Source organism: Micromys minutus (assembly GCF_963924665.1).
Source record: "Micromys minutus genome assembly, chromosome: 19".
Lineage (NCBI taxonomy): Eukaryota > Metazoa > Chordata > Mammalia > Rodentia > Muridae > Micromys > Micromys minutus.
The window spans coordinates 22,112,608-22,132,706 of record NC_137954.1 but is presented as its reverse complement, the minus strand read 5'-3'; the positions used below and the strand labels follow the sequence as shown (position 1 = coordinate 22,132,706).

The window sequence follows — 20,099 nt, the reverse complement described above, 5'->3', positions numbered from 1 at the left end:
TCTTGTAGCGTTAGTATCTTTGTTTTTCTTGCAAAACCCATTTTTTTTTAAATAGAAGTCCTTTAAGTAAGTCAGCTTAGGAGCTTTCCATGCACACAACCTTTTGCTCTCGGCTTCTGCATGTGATAGTAAAGCTGTACTTGTGGACGGTTAATTAACATACCGGAGCATTGCATTGCTGGAAGTATAGTTTCCAAAAACTTTAGGGTAGGTGACTGAAGGACAAATGGTAAACAAAAACAGCTCACCTCAGCTCAGGTTTAGATAAACCTGCACAAGCAAGGAGTTCCGCAAAGCCATTTGAACCCCAAGTAGTCTGGGGGAGGGGTCAACACCAGCAGGCCTGTGAACTTCCATTTCCGCAGCATAAATCTAAAGTTTGGAAACCACTTTTCTGACTTTTACATCTCATGCTACATTCTTAAGAGCAGCTATGAGCAAAGTGGACGGAATAAGCTATTTTTAGGGGGGAGGAATCCAGCCTGCTCCGGTATTGAGGGCATATGTCATTTCTCAACAGCCAGGTTGTTCCTTACCTAACAAGCCCTGCCAGAACCCGTAATTCATGCGGACAGGCACATCCTTTGTTTGACAACAGTTTGTAGGGTTGTGGCCTGGTGATTTTTCTGTAATGGTTTGCCTAGGCAAGAGAATATTGTCTCAAACATGGGGCAAGATTTAGCTGCTTGGTTCAAGCAATAGAAAATGCCGAGGTGTAAAAAGGGAGTGCTCTGGATTTCCGGAGCAGTATTTGGTCCTAACTGCTGGACACTATCTCCTGTCTGTTAAAAAATTAGAATTTTCAGTAAAAGAAATGATGGTGCTGTCAGAATACTAGCATCCCAAGCATACTTCTGTTGTGTCCAGTGGTTAGGGTACTTACTACTCGTCTGTAATGTTACTGTTCTGAACAATCAACCACAGGTTTGAGGGTTGGATCTATGAAGCTGATGATAAGATCCCCCAAAACCCAAGAAATCGAAAGGGGTTGTCATTGAGGTCAGCTAGCCTCTTTCTGTTCCTTTGTGAGTGACAGATCTCTGCCCCGGGCCTGAAGATGAACCTGCTAAACCACCACCTCACCCCATTCACCCCGTTCCCTGGCTCTCACCAGGTTCTGGGTGACTTGAGGAAGAAGCAGTGATGTTCAGCTTCTCAGCCGAGGAATGAACCTGGGCTACATTCTCTGTCTGCTCGGTGGTTAGAGCAAGGCTCTGTTTAAAAAGCGTGTTAATTTACAGTCCCGGCCAACACCTGTGGGCCTAATGTTGAGCCTCATGGTGTTTCCTTTGCAGTGCAGCCTCAGCGCTCCATTCCTCCTTACAACACTGAGGTGACAGAGACCACAATCGTGATCACCTGGACTCCCGCCCCAAGGATTGGCTTCAAGGTGAGTCTGCACTACACATCTCATGATACAGCCCAGAGGTGCCTTCCCGTTTCTGCCACGCTTTAGACCTGGGTTTTTCTGTTTTTGTTTTCTGAAAAAGATTTATTTCATTTATGAGTAAATCGTAACTGTCCTCAGACACACCAGAAGAGGGCACCGGATCCCATTACAGATGGTTGTGAGCCACCATGTGGTTGCTGGGAATTGAACTCAGGATCTCTGGAAGAGTCAGGGCTCTGGAAGAGTCAGGGCTCTTAACCACTGAGTCATCTCTCCAGCCCCAGACCCGGATTTTTTAAAGCCCTATGCTTGTACCCTGGGACCTTCCCAGAGCAAAGCCTACACTGAGGCTTTCTCTGTGTTGCAAAGGAAGAAAAACCATTAGCGTGGAACCGTCATGTTTGTTCTGTTTCCTGTCCTTTCCCCCAGGGAACTCCGTTTTGATATAAAAATATAACAAAACTTCATTTGATGTGTCGCTCTAAATAGATGTCGAGTCACTCACGGAAACCAATTTGGGAAGGCCAATTAAACCGGGAGTCACTTAAAAATCACATTTCTATCCAATCAGTTTCATCTCCACTTGTTTCAAAGCCCTGTGGGTGAATTTCTTAATAGAAGTTAAAATTGAGGTCCTCGCTTTAGATATCCGGAGTCATGTTCTTTAAAGTAATGGTATTGGGAAAGTGATGGATACGAATGAATATGTTTATAAAGACTCCCATCCTTTGGCATCCAAAGGATGAAAAAAGAGAAACTTATTATGTCTGGAAATCAAAGCCTGATTGTTTAAAAGAAAGAAAAAAGGGACAGACGAGGGTCACTCTGCTTTTTAGTATAGAAATAGCCTCGTTGATGAGCAGCTGCTAAGACACTGACGGTTCCTTTTTGTAAACTGCCAATGCACCTTCTTTAGTTTCCCTTAATAATGTCATTTAGGTCTTTAAAAGCCACAGAGAATATGAAGGGTTTCTCTGCAGTTGAGTGCTGTTTGATAATATTACCTAGGCTTTTGTAGTTAGGAACACACGTCTTCTCGGGCACGTGTTTTTCATTTCCACATGTCAAAGTGGCTGGTGATAACTAGTAAGTTAACTGAATATGAGTCTCTTGTTAAAAAGACAGCCCAGGGCATTTCTTCCCTGGGTAATGCTGGTATGTACCAGAAAGTTCTTTGTCAAACAGTTAGAATGACATCTCTCTAGAACTTAAAAGACCCTAGTACCAAAGGAAGATACCTCTAGCTAATTGCAAAATAACTAAAGTGAGCCCTCAACTTGTTACCCACCCAAGAAATGCACAGTGTGGATTTTTTAAAGGACTTCTCACAGTGTATAACTACACCACCTTGGGAGCTCTGGAATATGCATCCTTCCTGTTGACTGCTTTCCTCCTTCCAGCTGGGTGTACGCCCAAGCCAGGGAGGGGAAGCACCCCGAGAAGTGACTTCAGACTCGGGAAGCATCGTTGTGTCTGGACTGACTCCAGGCGTGGAGTACACATACACCATCCAAGTCCTGAGAGATGGCCAGGAGAGAGACGCACCGATTGTCAACAGAGTAGTGACACGTGAGAAACACTTTCCTTCTTTTAACTTGGAACTATTTGGAAAGCCGAGCAAAGCCAGGTGTGGGAGTGTGTGCCTTCAATCAGTCCTAGTCCTTGGGGTATTAAGAACGAGTATCAGGAGTTCAAGGCCAGCCTCACCAAAAACTGGAGGCCCATCTGGTAGAGCTGGGTTTTATAATACACACCTCTAATCCCAGTACTTGGGAAGCACAGAGAGGCAGAAGTTGGAGAGTTTGTGGCTAGCCTGGTCTACATAGTGAGTTCTAGGCCAACCAGGGCTGCACAGTAAGTAAGCCTGTCTCAAAAAGGAAACAATTCCTCTAATTATCCTAATACTAGCACCCCAGTTTACTTGTGACCCAGAACAAAGGAAGAGCCCATCTCCCGCTTAGATGAGCAGTCTTCAGAATTTGGTGTAGTGTAGCAGGCACACAAACTTGGAAGTGTTCCTTCCACATCAAAAACCTTCCAAACTGACAAGATGAAACTATTTCAGCAGTGGATTATAATAGCATTAATCCTAATGAGTCATCTCTCAGGGTGTTACTGTGGCCTGTGTTTTCTAGAATATTTTTCCAATCCTAGAGGGAAGGAATAAAGAAAGGTTTTTTTTTTTTTTTTTTTTTTTTTTAAAAAAAAAAAAAAAACAAAAAAAAAACAAAAAGGAGAAAGGAAAAAAAGGCCAGAGAGAGGGCGTAAACATTTTGCTGGCCAAGTGTTTTGTCTCAATTTAACTTTTTAGTTTTTTTTTCTGTGTAGCACTGTCTCCACCAACCAACTTGCACCTGGATGCAAACCCTGACACCGGAGTGCTCACTGTCTCCTGGGAGAGGAGCACAACCCCAGGTAAGAAATCCGAGCACCCCTAGTGAGTGTGTGGTGGGTCTGAGAGCGCGTGTACATGATGCTTTCTCAAGACAGATTTTGTGATTCCATTCAGGGAAGAAGGAGAAGGCAAGTACTCAGTTCTCCATGAGTGATACAGGAGAGTAAGAGAGGTCATGAACTGCGTGGAAACACATCTGCATATTTTCTTAAGTCACAGGAGAGAGAGCAATCAAATGCTAGGCTGTGAGAGTTGGGGGGTGTGGGGGGGTAAATCTTGCACATAATTACAGGGACCAGACGGAAACATGATTTTGTTCAGTTCATTACAAGTGCCCAAACTGGGACTGGCTCAGCAGTTCAGAGCACTAGCTGCCTTTTTCAGAGAACCCGGCTTTAATTCCCAGCACCCATGTGGCAGCTCACATCTGTGTGTAACTCCAGCTTCTGGGGACTCTCCCGTCTTCCCAATGCTTTCTAGCAACACTGGCATTTCAGACAAGTGCTCTGGTGTCGGGTTTTATGCAGATTCAGCAGATATGTGTTCAGGTCCTCAAGTGGCCAACAACTTACCACCGAGCCAAATCTTAAGCCTGTAACTTGTAGAAATAATTTCTTACACCGTTCTTACCTTTGCTCAGGCATATGTGTCAGGCAATTATCTATAAATGTCTGTGGTTATAGTCACACCAGAATAAAACTAGTTTAAAATACTCCCTTTAATCCCCTTTCATAATAGATCGAGTGATGTTTCCTTCTGTGTGGCAATGTGTTGTATAATGTGACAGCTACATTGCTTCCAGATAAGTTACTCTGGGTTTGAAACTTGAAGCTGACAAGTTCTTTGCTTCTGGGCAGCTGGGTCATTAATCTTTGGTTTCAGTGGCCTGCCCATTCAATGGTCAGTCGCAAAGGAAATGACCGAAACGTTATTGACTTCCCGTCCCATTGGGTTTCCTAGCACATAACACGTTAATGTCCACCTTGTCCCCACTGACAGAATATACCCCCATTCCTGTTTTCAGTGGGTCAATATTGTGTCTTCTTCCAGCTTGGCCCTGCAGAGCTCTGGCCATTTCTAGGTTTATTTATTGATGCCTCCCTTTCTTGAATACCTTGACTGCCCAATTTTCATAACTCTGAATTCTTCTAGGATTAACAATCTTTTTGGAGAATGAGCGTCTATATTTGTTTCCCATCTGACCCCACCATAGTTCAAACCTTTATAGTCTTTGGAGAATGTTTGGGTGGAAAGCAATCTCAGAGCGTTCAGAAAACAGTGGAATCTTCCTCCGCTTCCCTGCAGATCAAGTAGTAGCAGGATAAAATAGTAAAAGGAGGCTGGAATTTGTAGACAGGAAAGTCTCACGTATTCTCTAAGATTTCCTTATTTTTTGTTAAAGGTCCCGTGATTTTATTTTGTAGTTAACACATTCACACAGGTGTAAGGTCACCCAATAGATTCAATATAGAACGATTAAGCTAGCGTTTCCATTGCAATCAAACCTTCATTTCTAAGTGCTGGAGACTCTTGGATTGTCTAGTTATTATGAAATAAATCATCATAAATTGTTGGTACGTCATTGCCTTCCCCGTTTGTCCCGCGTTCTCTATGGATCCATCATTGGTATACAGTTTAATAGACCCTGGGTCATAAACACTCTGTATGGTAACTTCCTCTCTATTTACTCCAGACATTACCGGATACAGAATAACCACTACCCCCACAAACGGGCAGCAGGGCACCTCTCTGGAAGAAGTGGTGCATGCCGATCAGAGTTCCTGCACTTTCGAAAACCTGAATCCTGGCCTGGAGTACAATGTCAGTGTTTACACTGTCAAAGATGACAAGGAAAGTGCCCCTATCTCTGATACCGTTGTCCCAGGTAATAGAAAAATAAGCTGTTATCCTCAGAGTGGCTGTTTGAGTAGTAGTGGGGATTAGCATCTTAATCCCAGATAGCTGAGTGTGTCAGATACAGTTGGGATTTAATGCCAACCTCCCAGTGCGCTCTCCAAAACCACAAAGCCAAAAAGCAACTGTTTGGATGAAGGCTTTCCTGTTACCTCTGCTTCACTGTCTGTGCTTCCCGGGGATGCTGTTGCCATGGGTACCTGATGAGTGCAGCCACGGCATTAACTCTGTACTGTTTGCTCACATGGAAAGATTACTAAACAGTGTCGCGTGTCTGTAGCCAGTGCTGACAGGCTAAAAAGTAATGTGGTAAATGCATCCCATCGGGGCGTTTGTGCCCGGGTTTTACAACCCACATCCACCTCCAACGGTTATCTGGAAAGCAGTCTTTGTCTCCATATGTGAGCACTGAAACACACTTGGTTGACAATCCAAATCTTTATCTTACAGCTTCAAATCCTTTTTAAAATTGGAAGTGGGGTGAAAACGGCAGAAAGGAAAGATGGAAAGGCCAGGCCTCCTGGGCTTGCTTTCTTCTGAATTGAGAGACAGCGTCACAAAGGCCTGTCTGGGGATAGGTTCATTGTTTGTGCCGAGTCTTCAGTACAGTGGAAACGCTGGTCAGACTCTCTTACCCTCTGAAGTATTTTGTTATGCATTTATGAATACTAATTAAATTACATGAATTAAAATGTTGGCAGTGGAATGGGCTCGGTGCTCAGTGCTGGCTGGCCTTGGCCTGACTGTGCCTTTGAGTGACACATTCACAACATATTTTGATGCCAGGTTCATGATGCCATCATGGGTTTTGAACGTGGGAAATACGTCAATTAACCAGCCAGTATTTTTTTTTCCAAACCTTTGTAAGATTTTATTTTCTTACTAAAGGTTTGGTGTTCTTTGCCCCCCAACACTGCCAGTGTCTTTTACTGATAAGTTCTAAGAATGATATTGACACTGAAAATGTGTTTATGGCTTTTTTTTTTTTAAAGCACTTAAGAAGTTAAAACTGTATCATTTAGGGACATTTTTCTAAATGGAAGAAAGCCCTTAAGAGAATGTGGTGACCTGCATTGTTCTCCCCGGGACGAAAATTACCCATGATGCTTGGGAAGCCTTTTCAAATAATTTGGGACACATCGCATATACCATCATTGCTCGAGCATTCTGTCTGTTCCACTCCCGGTCACCTGATGTACACTGCTTTCTTTTTTCCCTCTTCTCGCCTCTACTTTCCTTTTGCCTCGTCTTTGCTTCGTAATTCAATAGAGGTACCCCAGCTCACTGACCTAAGCTTTATTGATATAACTGACTCAAGCATCGGCCTGAGGTGGACCCCGCTAAACTCTTCCACCATTATCGGGTACCGAATCACAGTAGTTGCGGCAGGAGAAGGGATCCCTATTTTTGAAGATTTTGTGGACTCCTCAGTGGGATACTACACAGTTACGGGGCTGGAACCCGGCATTGACTATGACATCAGCGTTATCACTCTCATTAATGGCGGAGAGAGTGCCCCTACTACACTGACACAGCAAACGGGTGAATCTTGAAGTCTTCTGGGTTTTGAGACATGGGATGGTGTTGCATGCTGCTCAGTCACTGTGGTTAAATCTGGACGTTTCCAAAGAGAAGCCAGTGAACGGCCATGGAGGAGAAGACAGGGCACATTCGGTGATAAGGAAAATATTACCCTAATTGCACGAGAGCAGATATAAATAGTCTCGTGCTCTTTCACGCAAAGCACAAACAGATGTGAGGATGAAGAACTCCCGATCTCCGCTTTTCAAAATGCAAAGTAGATGAGTTCACAGATTTGAGTCGTTTTTTTTTTTTTTAAAGTACGACTATCAAAGCGAATGACAAGCACCCCTTTATACTAAGACACACCTCCAACATGTGCTGCTGCTGTGTGTGCTTCGTCTTACCTTTTGACGAGTTCCCATGATCCTTTGCAGCTAATAAAACACTCATCAAACATTAGAGTGGAACAGAAGAGGGGTTCTTGGGGTAGGAATGAGCCATAGGGCCTTCTAGGTAGTTACTGTACAGGATTAAGAGACTCCTCTTTAACCACAGTCTAGAGACGAGCATGCAACATCCTAAAGGTTCTCTGGCCTGCATGGTAAGAGACATTGCTGAGAACCTCTGTGCATGAGTCCCTCACTTGGAAACAGAGTTCACTGAATGGAATTACGGCAATGCAGTAGTGTGTAGATATCTCACTCCGGGGAAACTGGGGACCCCTTGTCTTTTTTGTCTGCGTGCATGTGTTTCTTCGGAAAGCACTGCTATGTGTCTTTGCTGAGTAGCAACTTAAGCCTGGTCAGCCTGGGATAAAAATCTTCCATGGTACTGATGTACTAGACCAGCAATAACAACCACAATGAAAAGCCAACCTATTTGAAAGGAGATAAAAAGTCTTTAAAATGCATTGATCATGGCAGAAAGGTTAAAGGGGCTCAACAGTGTTCTCTGTAGTGTTTTGTCTTGTTTTTTTTTAACAGTAGTGTATCATATCTAGATTAGATTAGACTGTTTGCATGATTGTAACTGTTTCTTTTCTGCATGAAATACTGTTTTTTTTGTTTGTTTTGTTTTGTTTTTTTAACCTTTTCAGCTATTGTTTTTAGCTGTGACTTTCAAATTGCATTTACTCACTCTTCTTATTTGAAATCAGCTGTCCCTCCACCCACGGACCTACGATTCACCAATATTGGTCCCGACACTATGCGGGTCACTTGGGCCCCGCCTCCATCCATTGAGCTGACCAACCTCTTGGTGCGCTACTCACCTGTGAAGAATGAGGAGGACGTGGCAGAGTTATCCATTTCACCTTCAGACAATGCCGTGGTCCTAACAAGTAAGCCCTCAGACATAACTTGTTCAGTAGATACTTATTCAGAGCACAGGGAATGGATTCTGAGTTCTCAGTGGAGGAACAGCTAGGAGAAAGGAGGTGAGGGGCACACTCTCCAAGTTCTCTAGGCAGCTCTGTAAACCTCGAAAGAATGAAATGTTTCTGCCGGAGTGGCAAACCTTGGATCACCACATATAGTAGTGGGAAAGTGAGCGCCGTCTGTGAAGCAGCAGGAACGTGTCCAACACTTTCTACTTCCACACAAGTACCCAGAAAATAACTACCAAATGCATTCTGTAATAAAGGGAGGAGTAGGAAAGATGGGGATCAGCCTGTCTGGTTTATTGTCCTTTCTCATGTGATACTTACCACCAGCAGGTGATCCGTGTAGCATGTAGAAAACTTAGAATCAGTTTTGTGTGCAGAGAGAGGCGGATGTTTAGTTCATAATTCAGAAAACATGTGTTTGCACAATTTCCCTGAAGCCTGAGAGTTCAGAAAACAACTGACATTTATTAGACACTCTATAGAAATTGTCTCTTCCCAGTTCCTACTGGTAGAGGATATTTTGAATTAAAGAGAAGAAGAGGTTGCAATCTTGTAGAAAGACGCATGAGTACACAGGTTCTACATGAGAGGAAAGTAGTTACATTTAGGTCCGTTCTCAAATATGGTGAGAAACATGCTCTCCCTTTCCGAGATGTCTTGGACAATGAAATACAAAGAGGCAGCATGCAGCATGACTGGTCTCCTTCCTCACTTCCTGCCTAAGGACCAGAGTATTCAGATACTTAACTTGATTGTGGCCACAAGGTCATTTCTGTCAAGTCAGTAGGAGCCACATTGTCCAATATACCAGACCCCTAGTGACATGTTGGCACCAGTTTAGCTAAACCCTGTCACGTGTTAATTATGTGTCTTAAGAGTTTAAATGTGGGCTGGAGAGATGGCTCAGTGCTTGTGATGGGCAGATGGTAATGTAGACTCCCAGAAAACTTTTGTCTATGGCCCTCCCAGATGCTCTTTCAAGTGCATGAAAGAGATATTAATATTCTGTGTTTACACTTGACTCAGTTCCATTTATACCCGTGGAACTGAGGGGCTCACAGAGGCACAGGACAAAGTGACCCTTACTTGCAGATTGTTTCTAGATGTAGTTGCCCCCTTAGTTACAGGTAGGCTATGGGACTGAGTGCTTGGATAGTTTATGGGGTGAAGTAGTCGAGGGAGCGCTGTGCTTTCTCGTGCTCTCAAGTTGAACCTCACTTGCCTCTTCAGACCTTCTGCCTGGGACCGAATACTTAGTCAGTGTCTCCAGTGTCTATGAACAACACGAGAGCATCCCCCTCAGAGGACGACAGAAAACAGGTGAGCCAGGTTGGCAGCTCCCAGCTACCAACTTTAAGCAACAAAATGGTAGATTAAGTCTAAAGGAAAAAAGCATCTCTACCTTTTGTGGTGTTGGTACATTGCTTTTTATTAATTAATCAATTTTAGTTATCATAGTGGTTTTCACCATGGTATTTTCACATTCTCTGTTGACCTTCCTTTTCTGTTCCTCTCCTTGCCCCCTGCTACCCTTCCTGGTCCCCTTTCTCCTTGTGAATTTCACTGGGTTCTTGTCCTAGTTAGGGCTATTGTGCTGGCTATGATAAATAAAACACAATAATCAATAGCAACTTGGGGTGGAAAAGTTTATTCGCCTTACACTTCCACACTGTAGTCCATCTCTGAAAGAAATCAGGACAGGAACTCAAGCGGGGCAGGAACTTGGAGGTAGGAGCTGATGCAGAGGCCATGGAGGGATGCTGCTTACTGGCTTGCTCCCCATGGCTTGCTCAGCCTGTTTTATACAATCCAGACCTTGAGCCTAGAGAAGGCACCACCCACAATGGGTTAGGCTCAGAATAGGCTAGGTCCTACCCTGTCAATCAATTACAAAGAAAAAGTCCTACAAGCTTGCCTATAATCTGATGTTATAGAGGCATTTTCTTAAAGGTTCCTTTCTTATAGATGACTTTAGCTTGTGTCAAATTAATATAATAGCTTGTGTCAAATTATAATATAAGACTACCCAGAACAATGTTAAGGCCTTTGGAAATATCAGTATCTCAGTATAATGTAGAAATCGACTATAATTTTCCATATCTTTTTCAATTACTTTGAAAAAGAAAAAAAAAAGGCATGCATGTGTAAGCTGGTTGCAGTCTGTTGCTCCCCCCCCCCCCCCCCCCCCCCCCCCGTCATCCTGGATGTCTAAGCCGGTGGTTGTTGTCTTTTGCTCTCCTTGAATGGGAAAAACAGGTCTTGATTCCCCAACTGGTTTTGATTCTTCGGATATCACTGCCAACTCATTCACTGTGCACTGGGTGGCTCCTCGGGCCCCCATCACTGGCTACATAATCCGCCATCATGCCGAGCATTCATCCGGAAGACCCAGGCAGGACCGAGTGCCGCCCTCAAGGAATTCCATCACCCTCACCAACCTTAATCCAGGCACGGAGTACATTGTCAGCATCATTGCTGTGAATGGCAGAGAGGAGAGCCCCCCACTGATTGGCCAGCAGTCCACAGGTAATTTCCGTTTTGAACCTGCAAAGAAACCCCGCGGCGTGGAATTTGTATGGTTTGGTGTGGGCTGTGAGAAAGCTTCGTGCCATCTGAGTCTGCATTCGATGGTGGCAGGAGACTCACAAAGAACAGCGATGGCATGTGCTGCCGAGGCAGGTGGATATCCACAGAGTGAGCTACCTCAATAAAAAGGGGGAGAGGGCAGTGGTAGTGTGGCAGAAATAGCTCCCTCTAAGAATACATTTTAAAAGGTAATTTTTTTTTTCTCGCTGAGAAGTTGTCACCTGATTCGGCCATGTTCTGGTCGTTTTGCTGGTCAGTTTTTATTTATGACGTTTTGAGAGAGTCTCATAGCCCAGACTGACCCAGAACTGGCTTTGTAGCCCAGGCTTATGTAAGATACATCGCCTTGACTTCTTAGTGCTGGAGTACAGGCATGACCCACTGCTTCCAGCTTGGATATGTACTGGTTTTTAAGAAGATTTCATTCAAAAACATAATATGGAACCAATGTGACTGTAAACCTATGAATTTTTTTTTTTTTTTTAAAGTTGGGCTTGGTAGCACAGATGTGTAATCCCAGATACTTGGGAGGCCGGGGCAGGAAGGTCACCATGGCTGCTGAGAGTTCAGAGTTAGTCTGTGCAATTCAGTGAGGCCCAGTCTCAAAATAAGGGGTGCTATGGATGTAGTGTAATGGTAGAGTGCTTTGTGTGGTGTGAGTCAGGTCCCCCATTATGTCTTTAAGCACAGACACATGTATTCTCAGTGACAATGATTGGGAGACCTGTCATCAGGACAATCTGTAGCTTAGCAATGAATAGGGACGCACGTGACCACTGTTTCCAAATAGCACATAGTTAACGGTGCATGGGAGGGTTCTCGGTGAGTTCCAGACCAGCCTGGTCTACAAAGCGAGTTTCAGGACAGACGAGGCTGTTAGCACAGATGAAATGAACCCTGTCTCAAAAAAGCAAAAGAAAAAAGAAAAAGTTCACGGGTGAGTGTCACTGTGGAGTTTTTCTTTATAAAACTTCTGTGATTTAAATTATCTTCCCACGAAAATGGTGAGGAAAAAATTCACACAATTCCTCTGACCTCTCCATAGTTTTTTTTTTTTTTTTTAAATTCTGCTAAGTCAATGTTGCATTTAGATTTTTGTACGAAGGAAATGCAGCAGTTTTCTAGGAAAAGACAAAGAATGAATCCGAGCTTTCTTTGGAAGTTACAGATGTGAAGTTTTCCTGTGATTTTTTTTTTTCCTCTCTCTTCTCTAGTTTCTGATATTCCGAGAGATCTGGAGGTCATTGCCTCCACCCCCACCAGCCTGCTCATCAGTTGGGAACCCCCCGCCGTCTCCGTGCGTTATTATAGAATCACCTACGGAGAGTCAGGTCTGTTGATTTGGGCCATTTCAACCTTACGGGATCAGGGTCCGGTTGGGTAACATGGAAAGCTGACAGTGGGTACAGGATTAAATGCTAGCAGGCCCATTTAGAAAACCTCTTTTCTTTCTTCTCTCTTTCTCTTTCTTTCTTTTTTCTGTCCAAATATGCACTGAAGCTACGTTTCATTGATTATAAAATGAAGTTCAGAGGTTGTTTATACACTACAGCTAGGGTAGAAAGCTGAGCTGAGAGAAAACAAACACAAGTCTATATATTCGCAAATATTATCAGTGGTAATTCTTAATATTTTTTTCTTTTCAGTGTTTTCTAAGTTTGACAAATATTCTGTTAACCCTTTTGTAAAGATTGTTCCTCATTCCATTTTAGGTTGAGTAAGCCACATTCTTGTCCCCTTTTTCTATTTAATTAAAAAAATTAATAAAAATATAATTATCATTTTCTCCTCCCCTTTCCCTGTCCAAACCGTCCCATACCTCTTTCCCACACTTCCTCTCAATTTCTTGGCCTTTTTGTCTTATATACACATACACAGAGCATGTGCATCGAACCAATATGTATATACAACCTCCCGAGTCTGTTTAGTGTTGCTTATAAGGACATGATTTTGGAGCTGACTACTTGGTATTTTATTATCAACTAGGAAGCTCATTCCTGGGGATTTTGCCACCTTTTGGCTGTTAATCTACAATTCAGCGACATTTTAACCCAAGGATGTTAAAATGACATTACCCTGAGACTTCTCCTGGTTTTTATATACTTATCAGGGCTTACTACACGAATAAACAGACTTGCCCGTACAGGCTGGGTTATAGCAGCCACTCCTTAATGAGGGAACCTGCAAGCTACAATGATTTACATACTGCTTCTGATGTGTTAATAATACTGGAGCAGCTCTTGCCTTCTCACCCTCTGCTAACTCCTTTCGTACAGGAGGAAATAGCCCCGTCCAGGAGTTCACTGTGCCCGGAAGCAAGTCGACAGCCACCATCAACAACATTAAACCAGGAGCAGACTACACCATCACCCTGTATGCTGTCACTGGCCGTGGGGACAGTCCAGCAAGCAGCAAACCGGTTTCCATCAATTACCAAACAGGTACAGATTTCTCTTCCGGGGTAGCACAGGGTTATTTATGAAGATGGTTATCCCAGGATCCATCCAAGGTATTTTATTGATTTTTCTTTTAGTTTTGTGTGGCGCTGGGAATCAAAACCAGCATCATATATATGTGTGTGTGTGTGTGTGCGTGTGTGTGTGTGTGTGTGTGTGTGTGTGTGTGTGCTATATCACTGAAGAAAACAAAAGTCAATAGCTCACTAACAACACCTACAAATAATATAATCTTGAGACAAATGTACAAAGAGCAGATATTTTTGTCTGTTTTTAACGGTTACAGCCATGTATCTACAATAGACATAGAGAGTATTCATAACTACTCCTAGGGAACAACTGCGCAGGTTGTATGAACAGGAGGCAAAGGCCTGCCAGAGATGTGTGTTTTGTTTGTCGAATGAAAAGATCAGGTTGGAAACAGTTGTACTAGTGTCTGGATGTATGGCCTCCCTTCTTCAAGCTAACCCCTTTATTCTTGTCAAAAGAAACATCTACAATACATTAACAGAAGTAAAAGATCATTTGCATACACACTAGAACTAAAGGTCAGGGCTTGTCCAATCCTGCCCCCAAGCACTGGGACATTACTGCTGTCTGTTGTACTTACAGAAATTGACAAGCCATCCCAGATGCAGGTGACGGATGTCCAGGACAACAGCATCAGTGTCAGGTGGCTGCCTTCCACTTCTCCAGTGACTGGTTACAGAGTGACCACCACTCCTAAAAATGGCCTCGGACCATCAAAAACTAAAACTGCCAGTCCAGGTAAGAATAACCAGAATGTCACAGCTACCAAGATGAACACAGTAAGAGCTCAGAAGTTTCCATCTGCAGTGAGTGTCCTGTGTGGTGTGTGTATTGGTGCTCCTGTTCATAGACAGCTAGTTCACAGGGCAGGTACTGGCATCGGTGTATTTCAGGTTTTATTTATTTTTATCTACCGTCCTGTGTAGTAATATGGAAACTATTTAATTCCTTAGTCACTAGGAAGAGAAGGCTATCCTGACCCCGTAGATCCTTCTAGATCTGATGTTCTTATTATATAAAATGGCTGGCAAGACATATGATCGCAAGGCAATTTCTTATAATGAGTTTAATTTCTTTCTTTCTTCAAGAATAGCCTCATTAATTAGGGGGCATCATGTTAAGTGGCAAAGCTTATCGAGTGTGATTTTACTGCAGAATGCTAAGGACTGCTGAGATCTGTGCCGTCCTTGACTGCACCTCGTGGGCAAGGATGGCGTTAAACATCTGATCTTGTCTGTATCTCCTAAGAGCTAGTACTATAGGCACACAGTTCACTGTGCTGCTCGGCATCAGTGCTGGGCTTGTTGGGAACAGCATTCTGCCAACTAAGCTCCCCAGCCAAGATTTTGTCACCAATGAACAAGTTCTCCCGAGAGGGAAGAGGCATCGGACTTTCCCAAGTGATGGGTGTTTCTCATGATTATTCTGCAAAGGAAAATCATAGGCACAGCCTCTGCTTTTTAATCCAGCTCCGACGAGTGTCTTGGGCGGCTTTACAGACCTGCAATTGCTTCTTCTTCCTTCCAGATCAAACAGAAATGACCATTGAAGGTCTGCAACCCACAGTGGAGTATGTGGTTAGTGTCTATGCTCAGAACCAGAACGAAGAAAGCCAGCCCCTGGTTCAAACTGCAGTAACCAGTACGTAACCAATGCTTGGTTTCTACTTCCAAAATCATATCGTTCTTGGGTGTTTCAATGACCCCTGCACATCTTGTGCCATTAAATACAGGGAAGGCAATGTGGCAGCTGGTTCATATCTAGAGATGAGTCCTTGGCAAGCACTTTTTTCTTCTGGGGGTCACATAGCGAACTTGCAGGAAAAAACACTGTAGTGTTACCATCAGCGGCTGCTGTGCTTTGAATCTCCTTCGCTTAAATAGCCTCGGCAAAATCTTATTTGCTTTTAGCAAATCTATGAAATATTTCTCCAGGACCTACTTTTTCTATGCATGGATGGTAATGTTGACTGTAGTGTGCCCCATGAAGTGGCTCTGTTTGAAGGACAGTGGCTGGGTCAGCATTTCATATAAAGAAAGCCTCAGTAGAGGGGGGAAAAAAGAATCTGAGATGGATTATGGCTTGAAAAAAAAAATCAACGTTACCATTTCCAAGATATAGAAAATCCAGGTCTTTGAGACTAACATCACATTGCAAAAAAATCAAAAGTTGAATATCTTTAAATTGATACAAATACATTTCCTTTGTGGAGATTTTTTTTCAGGGTGTCTACATACCACACACACACACACACACACACACACACACACACCTTTGTTTTAATAAGTAACGTGACACCGCTAAACCTCGTGGGAAAAAAACAAGGCCTTTTGAGCAAATGTCAAGGAACTTTCTTTTTTAATACTTTGTGATAATTGGAATTTAATTCATCAAAGAAAATGGTATCTGCAGAACTGCTTTGCATGGTATAAAAATATGCTTGTTTCACAACTCGCTTTTCACATAACCTCTCACCATTAATTTGCCTAACAGACATTGATCGCCCTAAAGGACTGGCATTCACTGATGTGGATGTCGATTCCATCAAAATTGCTTGGGAAAGCCCACAGGGGCAAGTTTCCAGGTACAGGGTGACCTACTCAAGCCCTGAGGATGGAATCCATGAGCTTTTCCCTGCACCTGATGGTGAAGACGACACAGCAGAGCTGCAAGGCCTCAGGCCGGGTTCTGAGTACACAGTCAGTGTGGTTGCCTTGCACGGTGACATGGAGAGCCAGCCCCTGATTGGAGTCCAGTCCACAGGTATATCGTTAATTGCACCACTTGGGTGCCTATGGGAGCAGTGGCTTTATGCCTTGCTGACGTTATACTTTACTGGGCTATTGATTCCCACGGAAGGGAGAGTAGAAAAACCGCCCTTAAAGTCTTAGGAAGGGCCCTCTTTAAGGAGGAACGGTAGCAATGAAATGAAAGTTAGGTGCTATTCAGTTAACTAAATCTAGTAGTGAAAAGAAAAGTAGCTCAGCATATATTAAATATATGTGCTTAAAGACTAGAAAGCAAGACATTTGAAGATGATACTAAATTGTGGATTACCTCCTAAGTGACACACCTCTGTGGTTACCCTCCCTGTCCATACTTGAAGGAAAGAAGTCTAGAACCATAGCGCTTACTCTGAGAATTGACCCTAAGGCAGGCATTCCCTTGCAACGTGACCAAAGAACACATGGGTAAGATCTCCCTTGGTTAGTTATCCTGTGCTGGACCTTCATTTGCTTAAAGGATGATGATCCGGATGCATAGGACAGAGTCATTAGGACAAGTGCTTCCTACAGTCCTTCATCCTCTTACGCTTTACATCTGGAGCAAGGTCAGAATGCTCGAAGCATATAGAGGTGACAGCCTGTGTTACTGCTCTCTGCTTCTCTTTCCTGCCTCTGTTGTGAACCAATTTTCTTCTTACGCTGCACCGCAGAGAATACTTCAAATTTAGCAGTGCTATCTGCCGTGGGGTCCAAATAAAAGAGACAATAAAAACAATTCTATCTCTTGGATGGAATACTCTGTGAAATGGTTTCCCATACAAAGGTAATTTATATAGAAAAAGGGCCATTGCTCATCTTTTTCATACAAATGGGGGGAAAAAATCGATCCTAATGACTAACAAAGGAAATCAACTCTTGGTTTCTAAAGGGGTAGGAAGGTAAGACCTTGGAGTCCTGGCATTTACCCAGGTGTTCCCAGTGCTTCTAAGAATTGCTGGTCTAAAACACTCCTCCTGTGTCTGTTTTTATTACTTGTTGTGCCAACTCTGCTGGGCCAGGAAGTCTATGAGCCCCTACACGAACAATCCGTTCTCCTTGAAATCTGCTTTATCTCCGCTTTCCTCATTCCCTATAAGATAACCTTTTAACCAATGACCATCCTGACAGCCATTCCTGCGCCAACCAATCTGAAGTTCACTCAGGTGACACCCACCAGCTTGACTGCCCAGTGGACAGCGCCCAATGTTCAGCTCACTGGCTACCGAGTGCGGGTGACCCCGAAGGAGAAGACAGGACCCATGAAAGAAATCAACCTTTCTCCAGACAGCTCATCCGTGATTGTATCAGGGCTCATGGTAAGAAGTGAGCTTCTGTTGGTAGAGTAAGGAAGTATGTAATTTCGTTGAATTGATCCGGTGCAATCCCATAATAAGCCTAGTGTTGTTCTGCCATCAAATAAGTTGGTTACAAATGTGTACAATAGAATTCTTTTATGTTGACCTAGGATTTTCTCGATAACCTAAGATAACTATTGGATTAGAATGGTGTAAATAGCTTTGGATTTCGTGCAGGTCTTTGACAGAAGTATTCTGCTTATTGAAAAAATAAAAAGTGGTATTCTGTAGGGAGCAATTTATATATCCACTCTGGCTGAATTTAGGCTTTTATGAGTGGTGTTTTCTTGGCAAGAAGCATTCTCTGGTTAGTTCCAGCCTAACTACTGCCCTCATTAAAACCTTTGAAAATCAACCAGGTGTGCTTTTATCTTGGGAGGCACAAGAAGCAGACAGATCTCTGAGTATGAGGCCAGCCTGGTCCACAGAGTGAGTTCTGGGACAGTGAGAGAGACACCAAGAGACCCTGCCTCAAATGAGCAAGCAAATAATTTAAAATTCTTTCTAGTCATGCGGAAATTAGCCAGGATCCTATAAGCACTTAATGCACATCTTAACACACGACCAGTTCCGAGGGAGGCAGCCGAGAGACAGAATAGAAACTTTCTCTTTTCTGTGAACAGGAAAAAAAGGCAAAACACGATTTACACCTGTCAGATCATAAAGGGAAAAACCAAAGCAAAACAAGGCTAATACTGATTTTTTTCTCCCTTAATTCTCTTTTATTACCACTTGTGGATTGCTTGGACTTAACCCCGAGAGCATTTTAAAAATCACTTAATGTAAGTGTGTTGTCCATGGTAGATAAAAGTGAAGTTGGTCAGGAACTGGAAGAGCTGAGGTTTGCTGGGCTATGCAGATGGTCTTTTGTAATCACTGCATCTCTAACACTGGTAGAGCTCCACGCTCCATGCCGCACCCCTGCCCAAGCTTCTCGCACCCATGTTTCCAGGTGGCCACCAAGTATGAAGTCAGTGTCTACGCTCTCAAGGACACGTTGACAAGCAGACCGGCACAGGGAGTGGTCACGACTCTGGAGAGTGAGTAATCTAACATTCTGATACTGACAGACCCTGAGTATAGGTCAAAAGAAGAGGTCGTTGGATGATTTGGGTATTGATAGGAGCGGTAGGATTTGGGTATTGATAGGAGTGGTAGGATATGGGTTATTGATAGAAGTGGTAGGATTTGGGCTATTGATAGAAGCGGTAGGATTTGGGTATTGGTAAAAGCGCTTGTCGTTTTTTGGGGAATCCGCTTTGTGTGCCATTCAGGAAATGGCCCGCCGGAACTGAATGGAACCACTTCCCCATGTTGTGTTGATGCCCATGGGGTAAAACTCAGAGCTGGTTTATGCTGTCCTTGTGAGGGTCTGTATTCGTAGAATTCAGTGTGGGGAAGATGAACTGGCTTCTGCCATTGAAATGGGAGGCTAAATTAGGGTCCGAGGTCTAGTCTATTGACGTTTTAATCACCTATGGAATGATTGACATGTGAAACCTTACAGAAAGGACAGAATCCTAGTCACCTACCCGTTATTACTAATTGCCTTTGTTATGATTCCTATCATACATTCTCACATTAGTAAATTAATCATTGTAATGCATGTTTGACTTATTTCTAGACACTAGAGAGTCAGTCCTAGAGACCATTCATTTATAGAAAGACTTTCCATCTCTTCATATTTCCTCAGTCCCTTTAACCTGTCTTTCTGATGTCAAAGGGCGTAACCTACATATTACTAGTCAGTGTATTTCTTGGTGTGGATATATTTGTGTAATGGGGACTTAATTTAACTTAATTTGATTTAAAATATCAAAGCCTTACACGCATGCGCCAAGCACTAGCTCTGCTCCTACACAGATGTCAGCCCTCCGAGAAGGGCCCGCGTGACAGATGCTACAGAGACGACGATCACCATTAGCTGGAGAACAAAGACAGAGACCATCACCGGCTTCCAAGTCGACGCCATCCCAGCCAATGGCCAGCCCCCAGTTCAGAGGACCATCAGCCCGGATGTCAGAAGTTATACCATTACAGGTCAGTTCACCCGGCAGTCTGACTGTGTGCCCTGCAGGATAAACTGGCTTGTTAGAGATTCTGGATCTAGTATTGAGAACAGGATCGCCATTCCATGATCTGTCCATTTCCTGACTTCTGTATGACCTAGAAATCTCATTCATTGTTTTGTAAAATGCTCATTATTGTTTAATGGAAATCTGCACATTGCAGTCATAGGCAGGGGTCTGAGGCAGGAGGATGTGAGTTTGAGACCCGACATAGGGAAACCCTGTTTTTAT

The 20,099-nt window shown here is 43.5% G+C and overlaps 1 protein-coding gene across 6 annotated transcripts in view; it reads left to right on the top strand.

Annotated features, from left to right (window-relative positions):
• FN1 (fibronectin 1) overlaps positions 1–20,099 on the top strand; it is a 62,090-nt gene that overhangs the window by 28,024 nt on the left and 13,967 nt on the right. For 3 of the 6 annotated variants that reach the window (XM_080933190.1, XM_080933187.1, XM_080933186.1), the window contains exons 21-35: positions 1,296–1,390; positions 2,791–2,959; positions 3,719–3,805; positions 5,479–5,670; positions 8,380–8,562; positions 9,838–9,927; positions 10,864–11,133; positions 12,408–12,524; positions 13,470–13,634; positions 14,262–14,417; positions 15,207–15,320; positions 16,173–16,442; positions 17,573–17,760; positions 18,752–18,839; positions 19,663–19,839. In XM_080933190.1, coding sequence (XP_080789316.1) covers positions 1,296–1,390; positions 2,791–2,959; positions 3,719–3,805; positions 5,479–5,670; positions 8,380–8,562; positions 9,838–9,927; positions 10,864–11,133; positions 12,408–12,524; positions 13,470–13,634; positions 14,262–14,417; positions 15,207–15,320; positions 16,173–16,442; positions 17,573–17,760; positions 18,752–18,839; positions 19,663–19,839 — 2,361 coding nt within the window. The remainder of the gene's footprint in view (positions 1–1,295; positions 1,391–2,790; positions 2,960–3,718; positions 3,806–5,478; positions 5,671–8,379; positions 8,563–9,837; positions 9,928–10,863; positions 11,134–12,407; positions 12,525–13,469; positions 13,635–14,261; positions 14,418–15,206; positions 15,321–16,172; positions 16,443–17,572; positions 17,761–18,751; positions 18,840–19,662; positions 19,840–20,099) is intronic. The other 3 variants (XM_080933191.1, XM_080933189.1, XM_080933188.1) reach the window with 1 other exon arrangement.